Genomic DNA, 12,939 nt, shown 5'->3' on the forward strand with positions numbered 1-12,939 from the left:
ATTTTACAAAGCGGATTGCAGGTCTTGGGAGTATTTTGCATATATCATTGCATGTCGAAGGAAATTGGCGCCGTTGTGGTCATTAACATCACTAAACAGAGTTTGAAGTGAATGCAGAACCACAAGCCACTCACGGCATCATCTACACACGGCTATTCGACTGCGGGGTGTAGCCATCATTTCAAACGTGAGGGGGACAGCAATGTAATGTAATTATATATATATAATCTCTAGATATATATAATATATATATATATAATATAGACTATTATATCTCACCTAAAGGCTTTCTTAGGAAACACCTGATTCAAGATCTCATTAATGCAAATTTATCTAATCAACCAATCACATGGCAGTTGCTTCAATGCATTTAGGGGTGTGGTCCTGGTCTAAGGGAGACAATCTCCTGAAACTCAAACTTGAATGTCTAGAAATGGGAAAGAAACGGTGATTTAAGCAATTTTGAGTGTTGCATGGTTTGTTGGTTGCCAGACGGGACGCCGGTCTCGAGTATTACAATCTGCCCAGTTACGGGATTTTCACGCACAACCATTTCTTAGGGTTACAATGAATGGTGTGAAAAACATCCAGTATGCGGCAGTCCTGTGGGCGAAAATTCCTTGTTTGATGAGTGGTCAGAGGAGAATGGACCCGACTGATTCAAGCTGTGATAGAAGAGCAACTTTGACTGTGAAATAAACCATCGTTACAACCGGAGCCGTATGCATGCCAAGCGATTTGTTGAAGCCACAACACGCAAACCTTGAGGTGGATACGGGCTCCAACAACAGAAGACCCCCCCAGGTACCACTCATCTCCCAATACAAATAGGAAAAGAGGCTAACCAATTTGCACAGACGCTCACCAAAATTGGACAGTTGAAAGACTGGAAAAAATGTTGGCCTTGGTCTGATTGAAGTCTTGATTTCTGTTGAGACATTCAGACTTGGTTAGAGTCAGAATTTGGTGTAAACAGAATGAGACAGGATCCATCATGACTTGTTACCACTGTTGCAGGATGCGTTGGTTGGGTGGTGTAATGGTGTGGGGGATGTTTTCTTGGCACATTTAGGCCCTTAGCTGCCAATTGGGCATCGTTTAAAGGCCCGCCTACTGAGCTGTTTCTGACCATGTCCATCCCTTTATGAACACCATGTACCCCTCTCTGACATGGCTACTCCAGAGGATAATGCACCATGTCACAAAGCGGAGTATTTCAAATGGGTTTCTTGAAACATGACATGGTTCACTTTACTAAAATGACCCCCACAGTCCCAGATCTCCACCCAATAGAGCGATTTGGGATTGCTGTGGAACGGGGCTTCGTGCCCTGGATTGGGCATCCCACAAATCTCCATCAAACTGCAAGATGCTATCTATCAATATAGGCCAACATTTTTGACGAATGCTTCCAGCACCCTTGGTGAATCAACGTTCTACATAGAGTTTAATGGACAGTATTTGAAGGTGAAAGGGAGGTCAAACCCAGGTATTAGTAGATGGTGTCCTAATGCTCCTTTAGGTGAGTGTATGGTGTGGGTGTATATTATTATATATATATTATAGATATATATATATATATATATACTATCTATAGATATATATTATATATTATATATCTATATTTATCTATCCATATAATATTATATAACCTGCGAGTCAAAAGTTTTTGTTTTGAACAGTAAGTTTTGTAATGTTTTTAAAGTCTCTTATATGTTCACCAAGCCTGCATTTATTTGATCAAAAGTACAGCAAAAGCAGTAATGTTGTGAATGAAATATTTGTACAATTTAAAAAGAACTGATTTCTATATGGAATATATTTTAAACATGTAATAGTATTTTCCTGTGATCGAAAGCTTTATATCAGCATCATTACTTCAGTCTTCAGTGTCACAAGGATCCTTCAGAAATAATTTCTAATATGCTGATTGCTGCTCAACGAAAACACTTTTTAATTTCTATTATTATCAATATTTAAAACAGTTGAGTACATTTTCTTTTCAGGATTCTTTGATGAATAGAAAGATTCAAAGATCAGCATTTATCTTAAATGAACATTATACACTATACCATTCAAAAGCTTAGAGTCAGTGTAATTATTTATTTATTTATTTGTTTATTTATTTATTTAATTATTTTGGAAATTAATACTTTTATTTAGCAGGATGCTTTAAATGATCAAAATAAACATTAATAATGTTACAAAAGATTTCTATTTCAGATAAATCCTGTTCTTTTGAACATTCTATTCATCAAAGAAACCGAAAAAAAATCTACTTCTGTTGTCCAAATAAAATAATATTGTAAAGAATCTTATTTATTTATTTATTGAGCAGCAAATCAGAATATTAGAATGATTTCTGAAGGATCATGTGGCTGGAGTAATGATGCTAAAAATTTAGATTTTTAATTTACACAGAAATAAATGACATTTAAAAAATATATTTTATAAGAAACGGTTATTTAAAATAGTAAAATAAAAAAAATAAAAATTTTACTATTTTGCTGTATTTTGGATCAAATAAATTGGTGAACAGAATATATTTCTTTAAAAACCTTAAAAATCTTACTTTCCAAAAGTAGTGTTTAGGCAACTTAAAATTTTCTCTTATTTCTAGCTTTTAATTGACTAAGAAATCAGATACACTGCTGGACAATAACCAATAATAATTATTTGTTTATATACTACAAACACTTATCACATATGTTTTTTTTTTATTATCACACAAGGCAGAATAGTTTCTATACTGTAATGAATGCTATGTCAATTAGCACTGCATTATTCATATACTTTATTTACACATCCCCCACGTGATCTACACCACACTTATCACATATGTTTTACAAGTCAAGAAATGACAAACCGTAAACCAAGACGTTGAGGTCCCGTTTTACATTAGTGTGTTTTCGTTTTAACACACATATTCTTTTGCTACGATTTATGCCTATCGTTTTACAACTGACTCTGACGTGTTCGGCCCTCGAAAAGTGAAGGACTTTTGAAAATGCTTTTAGTTATGATAAACTCCGGGGTTGCGTTTCAGTGTAAACGGGACCACAACGGCGACTTTTGAAAAAGATTGTGCATGGCTTGTCCACATTCGCTCTGCGTATCCTTGATGAACCGTTGTAAAACAATAACATCATGCGCCTTGTTGTACCCATTGATCCTATATATGATATATATTATGATAAATATATAATCTCTATACTAGATCATTGGTTGTACATAAGGCTGGTATAGGTCGAGTTCCCCATTCCATCACTCCAAGCATGTAGACAATCTATTAATTAGGCCATCATACCTAGTCATATCTATGGGACTGTCCCTGCATGACTGGTCACGTGAAAATGCGTTTTAGGTTGTTGTAGTGTAAACGGAGATCGGTTTTCTGAAACGCATAGTAGACGAGGTTGTTTTTCATTCCTAAATGAAAGCGTGGCCTGAGAGTTCGTGTCATAGGTAAAGGCTATGCACTCATCATCGGCTAATGAAGATCTACTGAAGACAACACTTAAATTAAACAAAAAAAAAAAACTTGATTAACAGAACGCGACATTTCCAATGCAACATGAACCATTAACAGGCCACAGATGCATTGACAGACGGCACACGGGCCACGCAGAAAAACACACACATTCATCGTATTATTGGCTCAGTGTGTCACCCCCTGACTGTGTTTGTTTCTTTCCACCATCGACCGCCTGAAACATGTTCTATAAGGGTGCCGTGCAGCCATGAATAATGGTCTTAACAAGCCTTCAATTGTAATGACGAACCCAGCCGTGATAAATACACTGATCCGCCTACACTTACAGCCCAGTGTTTGTCTGTCACACACAGGATATCATGAACTGAGTGATTTGATATTCTTGACACAGACTTATTAGCAGCATGAATAAAAACTGATCAAAAGCATAAGATAGATTAAAACACACAGTGATTCACTGATTGCACTCCATCACTACACAGAATAGAGAAAATAATACATGAAATGAGGAAAATGCTGATAACTGAGAGTTAGTTGGAGGTAGTAAAGAGATCTATAATGATGTTTTAATGCACAAAGTTCTACACACAGTCTGTGCTATAGAATCAACACTTCCTGTAAAGAAAGAGAGGAAGAGAGCAAATTAAACTGACAGTATATAAATGATGGTACAGGAAATGCACGCATATATTCTAAGGTTCAAAAGAAAATCACACAAGCATCAACAATTCATTTTGACCCTAAAAAGTCATTTTTGGCTCTAAAAAAATGTTTTTTTTCCCCATTATTTTTTCTGCTTATCTCTGTTTAGCTTTAAGTTGCAAATCTTCAAAGAATATTATTATTATTATTATTATTATTAGTATTAGTATTATTATTATGAAAAAATTAATTAACCATTTTTGTGTCATTAATGGCATCAATCTTAGTTTTGTAATATATTCTTTAGAACGTAGTGAATTTACCAAGATGACATGATCATATATTTTTTAAAAGAAAGAAGAAGAAAGAAAAGAAAAAGATGACCTTCACAAGAAGAAAGAAAAGAAAAAGATGACCTTCAGATTTCAGACTGAATGAAGGCTGATTTATTTTAATGCTATAAATCTGAATAAGACTTCACACAGATCACTTTAAACATTATGAGTCATTTCTCAGACAGGGCAAGAGAAGTGGTTTTGCCAAATGTTACCAGTCTTAGAAAAGGGAAGTGTGAAGACATCTATGTTACAAAGAATTTCTGAATCACTACTGCTCATTTATGGACACTTTTAGCAGTTTTCATCAGTGCAGAATGAACAGCTGAGTGACTGGTCAGCATGAGTGTTGTCTGCTGTTCAACTCTTAATCAGAACAGTGAATCCCCTTCTGCTTCTGCCACCTTACGCTGTGTGTGCATGAGTGTCTTTGTAGAAATTTTATGCAGGGGTGCCGCTAAGGGTGGGCTAAGAGGGCTGAAGTTCTGAATGTTTTTCAGTAGGCCTAATTAAAACCCCGAATGTTTTATAACTATGCCCTGTGAGCATCATCACTGAGTTTTCATGTGCATTAAAATAACTTCTAGAGCTAAAAATGCTCTCTGCACATTTCAGTAAAGAAAAAACATGTTGTGCATCTCAGTGGCAACACACAGCAGTGTTTCTTTACTGAATGAATTTGTGTTTCGAACTGATCCATTCATAAAAATAGTTTATTACTTCATTCCTGTATGAAGCAGACGTTTTGAAAGAATCGATTGAATATATGACTCAGCGACTCACTTATTAAGACAGTGGATTGGCACCACATACTGGCAATTGTAGTTTCAGATTTAAAAGTATCTTTAAAAGTATTTTTTTTATCATTTCATATATCTATATTCCAATTTAAGTAATTATTTATGCAAATTGTAGTGCAGTGTAGCAGCAGTGACAGCAGAGCTTGAAGTGTGCTTACTTTTTACTGTACAGTACCAGTCAGTATTAACTTTGAATATTTAGGTCACATTTAAAGAGGTGTGCATTATGTAAAAAAAAAAAAAATAAAATAAAATAAAATAGAAAATGCTTATTGTTATTGGTGTTAACATATTTTGGCACTGTTGACACTTTAATGACACAAATGTGACAATTTCAAACGAGGTTTGAAACTTACATGTAATAATTTTCTGATGCATTTTCAACAGGTCATGCATATTTATCATAGACTGTGATACTTTATTCGTTATATATGTCCTTTTTTAAATTGTTTCACTTTTGATGATTCTACCACCCTATAATGATAAAAATCCACATATATTAATATATTTATCCCCTTAAATATTAATCATATATTAATCCCCATAAATCATAAGCAGTGTCTCGGAGCTTAGCCATCATGACGTCACAATTTTACGAGCCCCACCTGCGACTGTTGATGGACACTGCCGTATTAGCATAGACCCTGCCCTGAGTGAGCCACATACAATCTGCCACGTTTCTCTTCACGCAAGAGCATTTAAGTAGGAAATGTCTTCTTATTAAAGGGTTCCAGTTATGCTCTTTTACAAAGTCTTGATTTTGTTTTGGGGGTGTACTAGAACAGGCTCTCATATTAGGTTGTTTGAAAAACACATTATTTTTCACATATTTTACATTATTACAACACCTCTCTCCCCAGTCTGGCATGAATGGCTCGAATAGTTCCTGCATCAAATGAAGGTCCGCCTTCTGAAATACGAAATGTGCTGTGATTGGTTAGCTGGGCCAGTGTGTGTTGTGATTGGCTTCACTTGGAACCTGGTCAGGAAATGTCATGTCCCTTTCCGTAGCCGCCTGTGAACTTCATTGTAAATATTGCATCAAAATCAAATCAATTTGAATGTGATTTAAACCCGGATTCCTTGGGAAAGCTAGCATGTCTCTGACATAGTGATAACACTCGTAGCCTTCTCTAGTGCAGCTCAACCAGTTCTCATCCCATTTGTCGATATTTGTGACATAACAAATCCCGGAAAATATAGAATCTTTTCTTGTTGCAGTGTGCAGCACGATGACGTAGCTGGATCAGATCCAATACAGATTGGATTTTAATGTGCATGCGCAAAGTGGGGCTGTCATTGGAACTAGTATTTAATGTAAATTAAACTATAATTAATAGAAATTGGTGTTTCATAGGCTTACACAAATTATGTTATACTGTGATTTTAAACTAGTAGTGTATTTAAACTTTATTTAAGCAATGATGGTTGTAGTTTTGAATGAAAGAGTTTGGTATGTAAGCTATTTTTATTTTTTTATTAGTTTGATTTGTTTTATAAATACATCTCTACTAATTATTAGGGGCCAAGCACCGAAGGTGCTTAGGCACCTATTGTATCCGTTAGCGGGGGCAGAATGTTATAATGAAATTTAGAAAAATGCTAATAACTTTTGCTTACATTGACCGATTGTAATGGGACTGATGTTGATAGATTCCTTGGATCATGACAAGAACACCGATACCAATTTTACCAATATTGGCTGAACTTCCTGATTTATGTTGACAACCTACTTTTTCGAACTCCTAGATCGTTGGTCCGATTTTCACCAAATTTGGCTTGGATCATCTTCAGACAAAGCTGGCAAAAAGTTATGGATTTGGTATGGATACACAAACTGGTTTTCCTTTAGCACATGAACGAATTTGTTGGAAAGATGCCAAACTGCATCTGAGAGCTGTGTCTCTGTAAAGGTATTTACACCAAACTTTGTATGTGCCATTGTCACTTCACACTGACCACGGCACATCAATTTGGTAACAGTGCCACCTATTAGCAAAGAGTAATAAGCCATTCATTAACCTTTAATTATGAAATTTCCAAAAAATGCTAATAACTTTTGATTGCATTAGGCTATTGTAATGAAACTGGTCTCAAAATATTCCTTAGGTCGTGCCGACAACAGACATATCAATTTTTTAGTGGGAAATCTGAACTCCCTGTCCGCCATTTTGACTTATGTTAAATTCCTACTTTTTCTAACTCCTCATCAACTGTATGTCCGATTTTCACAAAAACCGAGTCAGATCATCTTCAGACTGTGCTGACAAAAAGTTATGCATTTCGAGTTGATTGACAAAACCGTTTTCATACAGCACCATTACAAATTTTAGGCACGGTGCCAAAATGATTCTGAGGCTATATCTCTGCAAAGCTTTGGCATATTTGCACCAAACTTTGTATGTTCCATTGTCACCTCACAGTGACCATGCCACATCAATTTGGTAACAGCGCCACCTATTGGTCAAGAGTAATAAACCATTCATAAACCTTTAATAATTACATTTATAAAAATGCTAATAAATTTTATTGCAGTAGCCTAGTGCAATGAAACTGGTCTCAAAATATTCCGTGGCTTATGCAGACAACATAGATACCAAATATGCCAGAGTAAGCTGAACTTCCTGTCTAACATTTTGATTTATGTTGAAAACCTACTTTTTCGAACTCCTCATCAACAGTTGGTCCGATTTTCACCAAAATCGAGCCAGATGATCTTCAGACTGGATTTTGTGTCGATAGACCAAAACCACAGCAACGAATTTGAGGCATGATGCCAAAATGGCACTTGTAGCTGTATCTCTGCAGTGCTTTGGCATATTGACACCAAACTTTGTGTGTGTCATTGTCACCTCACACAGAACACATCACATCGATTTGATAACAGTGCCACCTATTGGTCACACTTGATAAGCCAATAAATCATGCTACTAGAGAGGTTGTATTTATGATTTGTCGGCCATTTCAATTACAATCATCCTAAAATTGCTTTTATTGCTCATTGTTGCATTTGGTCTGACGCTCCATGCCATGCTTGGCTCCTCAACTTGCCGCTGGAGTGCTTGGTCCCATAATTGCTGCTTGCAGCTATATTTACAATTTTGTTTGTTCTTTGTGAAAAAATGGGGTGTAACTATTGTCTTTATTTTTTCCTCTGATAGTCTTATAGTTCTGTCAATAATTCATTCATAAATATTATTTTTCATTCTCACTCTCTGTGCTATACGTGAGCGAGTATAAAAGTTATAGGCCTACTAAAATATGCGGACATATTTTTTTATAACATAAAAATAAAAATAAGGAAAACAATCCTGTCATTCGGGGTTCTGTATAGATACTATAGAGACTTTGAGTGTTACATTAAAGCAACTAAAAACATTTCTTTGACCTGACTGAGGCGTTATTAGAGAGGTAAAGTAATATAAATTTAATTGTTTTTATTATTATTATTATTATTATTATTGAAAATGTATATAATAGCTACATTAGGATAATATAAAATAATAACCAATTCTGATTGGTTGATTGGAATGTTGTTCCAGGAACATGTTGTACTTGGTGAAATCACGCTCATCCTGTAGTACACTAGGTCTACGCTGTACTGACTTCAAACTAAATAATTATATTCGATAAAACAACACCATTAAATATAGAGCTACAAGTTCATTTACACACAGGGTTCATTTAAAATGCAATGCTTTTATTAAATATTTGATCAAACATCTGAAATTCGTACATGATGAATCACATAATTCGTTAGTAGCGATGATTACAAAATTAATGAAGCTATATGAATATTTTATAACAGAATCAGAAAAGATTATTTTTAAAAGACAATGCTGTGTATATATTTTTCTTTTTTAAAATCATTGAGCAAAGAGTCATTTGGACCAGTGGAAGTCAGAACAAATCAAAGGTAAATCAACTGATACATTGCTGGTAAAATCCAATAAAGCCCAACCAAGAACAGTCTGTTTTAATATTACAGATCAGATTCTTTAGTATTCACTTTGAAATCAGTGTAAGTGACGCCTTTGTATTGGCCCTTGGTTTCGTACTGTAACACACTGCCGTTCTTGCAAGTGATCTTCACTGTGCCGGTGTAAGGCAGGTCAAACACGGCTCTGCCGATGGTGATGTCAACATCCACTTTCTTTCTTGGTGGAATATCTACAGTGGTAGACAGTGTTTCGGTTCTCTCATCAGTGTACTCAAAGCTGTAAGTGCTTTCTGCTCCAACACTGCAACTGTATCCTGTAGAAACTTCTATAATCCCTGGAATCCCTGCCTTCACTTCCACACTAAATGTTTTAGTAAAGCTGTAACTTATTGACCATGAAGATGTTTTGGTCACTTTCTTTGAGGTCTCAATTGTTTGCTCTTGGTTAGTGGAGGTTTCATTTGTGTAAGAGCCGGATTTGATCTCTTCCACTGACACCTGTGGTATCAGTTGGTGGAGAGTGGGATAGTTGACATCGGTGAGAACTGCTGATTGAACTGCATTGAGAAACATGAATCCCATGCCGTCAATATCTGCACCAGCTGCCCCTGCAACTCCCAGACAAAACCCAGAGCCGATATCAATGGGATGTTCTTTTTTTAAACCCATGTTTGTCATCTTTGCAAAAAATTCTCCACCCTCGTTGGTCTTGAATTTGATGGCTCCAAGACGTGTTCCTTCTCCGTTCTCCCAGAGGGACAGTGAGGTGAAACACTCACCAGACTTTAAACTGTACTCTTGATACGGCCCATCTGGCTTGCCAAAGGTTTCACTTCTGCCATCTGAAAGCCAAACTTTGACAGCCTTAACCTGTGATTCTCCCACCCAAACCCCTATCTTCTCTAAACTGGCACCATTTTTCTCCCCAGTAAATGAAAATGGAGAACCTCCTTTGCCACCAACTATTTGCAGAGTTGTTGGTTTGGACATCTTTAAAGTAGATCTGGAAATGACATCACAGAATAACATTCAAAATAACATCAGAGATGTAAATGAAGTACATTTATTTTTGGGGCTCATTATATAAAATGTTTTTTTAATTTTTTTGAATATTTTTTTTTCCTTGTTTCAACTCTTTTAAAGTAATTTGTATTTTGCTTTTCCTCCCCATTTACTGACATTTATACCCTATTATATGTCCTGCAATAATCTCCTGCAAAATATCAAGCCGTATGCATGAGCAGCCATCTCTGGAAAAATACTCACAGATGACTGTTGCCTGATGAACGTCTTCTCAAGATCAGCTCGTCTTGTGAAAGCCAGAAATGTGAGATATGTTTGACTGGACAACTGCTTAAATAGAAATCCAAATGGCAGGCGGTACCTGGAAAAACACACCCTGTGTCAGAGTCATCTGCCAAAAAAATAATAATAATAATAACTTATTGCGTATGAAAATTGATAAGATGTATACCTTAAATGCGTTATATGTTTATATGGATTAAAGTGTCAAATGTATCAATATAACAAAATTTGAGTTCTTTTGCTGGGGAAATGCCCATATATACACCCTTGTGTAATTGATTAATTAAACTCTGTGTTTTTAATTAAATCATGGTTACTTGTGAAAGATCAGGTGATTTTTTTAATTAATAAATGTTGTAGCTCTGTTTAAAGCTTTTTTAAATTAATAATTGTGAGTGTTTTAAAAAGGTTTTACATTACTGTGATTACTGCTCCTTTTGATGAACTTTGAGCCTGGCTTAATTCATCATGACCCAGTGATTGTCTTGCAATATTGATTTCAGCATCGATTTTGTCGTGTTGCATCACATTAGGGAGTAAAAACCAATGTGCTGACTGACTTTCTGTTCAGAACTTCCCAACATTCTTACTGAATAATTTTAGATATTTTTTTTTAAATGCTTAACCCTGTATGCTAAACCATGCTTAAGCCTGACATATAAAATAATAGATAAATATAGCTTGTTATAGAATAAAGCCAAGTTCTTATGACACTTTAAACTTCTGGTAAAACTTAAAATAAAACAAAATGTCTTACAGTAAAGGTAAAGATGTATGATAATAAGAAGAAAATCTTTGGTTAAGCTAAAGAAATAATAGCACTTTAAACACTGAAAGTCTTTTATACTATCCATCTAAACATGTCAAAAAGGTTAAAGAATATTTCAGAATGTTCTGGAAAAGAAAAACATATATATAAAAAACATATATAAAAAAAAATATATCACCAAAATTAACCAGGCCTCATACAAAATTTAGTAAACAGAGATTGATGAAATAAAAGAAAGTAAATTCAAGTCAAAATCAGAAAAAAAGGAATTTAGAGCAAAGATTTAGATCATTAAATCAGACAGCAGAACTAAACATTATACCAGAATTTTAAATAATCTTTTGCACATTTCTACCATTCCCTACATTGTTAGTCATTATTATGTAGTATTCTTGATAGTGGACTTCATTTCACCTCAAAAATTAAGTCTTAAGGCACCGTAAAAAATAAATAAATAAATAAAATAAGTGTAATTTTAACTGTAAAATTTTGTCAAAATGCTACTAAAAAAAAACTGTTAATGGGTTAACAGTAAGTTAAGATCTATCTAACCAGACATTTCATGTAATTTTACAGTAAAATGCTGTTAATTGTATGGGTTTTTAGAAGTATAAAAAGAACAAATCAATGTAAAATTTACAGTCAAAAACTGTAAACTGATATTCCCAGAATTCCCTGCGTGACACTCCCCATTTGAAAGTATTTTGTTTAAACAATCATGTTTTTTAATAATAGTAATAATAAAAACCATGATTAAACATCATGTTTGGGCTTTATGTTACATCTTCTGTTGTTTAATGAAAGTTTATTGTATTTTGTATTTTTGGGTTTTTGTTTTTTTATAGTTTTTGTGTTTGCATGAATGACTCTGTGCACCTTCTATTTATTAATTATACTTCTGCTTGTGGCGAAGCTACTTGTGATGAGCTTTGATTCTTCATGTGGCTTTCTCTTTTCCCACCTGCATTATTATGGTGGTTGTCAGTACTGTGTGTCAAAGGTACGAAACATATTTTAATAGCAGTGTGCATTGTTGAATTTACTGGTTTACATTCAAATTCTTGTCTGTAAACTACAGTTTTATACTGTAAAATTTACAGTTTTTGGCCATAAATGTGTTTACAGTTTTACTGTATTTTTTACAAAATCATTCTGGCAACCACAGCTGCCAAAATTATTTTTGTAAAAACTACAGAATTTTTTGTTCCATTCCAAATCTCTCGGACCCTTTGAACCCACTGTTCAAATCTGGGTGGTTCCAGCTTGAGCTATTTAGGTTTTTATTTTAGATTTTGCATTTCAGGGCAGCTACCAGAAGGTATTGTCTCTAAAATAGCAACTACAGGGTCAAAAGAAATAACAGCATAAAATATATACGTAAGTACATTGTAAACTTGCTCATTGTAAACTTGATCTTTACCACAATTTGTGGAGTGAGGAAATATCTTATAATGATTTTCCATTTAACTTCTCTCCACATATTTGAGTTAGTCACCCTATGAGCCTCACAACAAATATCTGTCCAAACCTCACGAGTAATCTTCTCCGCATTTCTACCTCCCACCATTCTTTATATGCAGAAGAATTACTTGAATGAAGTAACAGTAGCCTCTGATAAAGTACAAAATCCTTAATTATATTTCCCATATATGTAC

General features: G+C 34.7%; 1 protein-coding gene across 1 annotated transcript; it reads right to left on the reverse strand.

Annotated features, from left to right (window-relative positions):
* Positions 1 to 8,953: 8,953 nt before the first annotated feature.
* Positions 8,954 to 10,576, reverse strand: LOC109093544 (aerolysin-like protein). The gene is made up of 2 exons (XM_019107278.2): positions 10,477 to 10,576; positions 8,954 to 10,213 (listed from the first exon to the last, which is right to left on the reverse strand). The coding sequence occupies exon 2, from the start codon at positions 10,198 to 10,200 to the stop codon at positions 9,253 to 9,255; it is 948 nt and encodes a 315-aa protein (XP_018962823.2). The 5' UTR covers positions 10,201 to 10,213; positions 10,477 to 10,576; the 3' UTR covers positions 8,954 to 9,252.
* Positions 10,577 to 12,939: the final 2,363 nt, after the last annotated feature.

The sequence above is a fragment of the Cyprinus carpio genome, chromosome B7 (assembly GCF_018340385.1).
Source record: "Cyprinus carpio isolate SPL01 chromosome B7, ASM1834038v1, whole genome shotgun sequence".
Classification (NCBI taxonomy): Eukaryota; Metazoa; Chordata; class Actinopteri; order Cypriniformes; family Cyprinidae; genus Cyprinus; species Cyprinus carpio.

Excerpts from the sequence above, each read along its gene's own strand:
- LOC109093544 (XM_019107278.2), bottom strand. The coding sequence starts at position 10,200 with ATGTCCAAACCAACAACTCTGCAAATAGTTGGTGGCAAAGGAGGTTCT.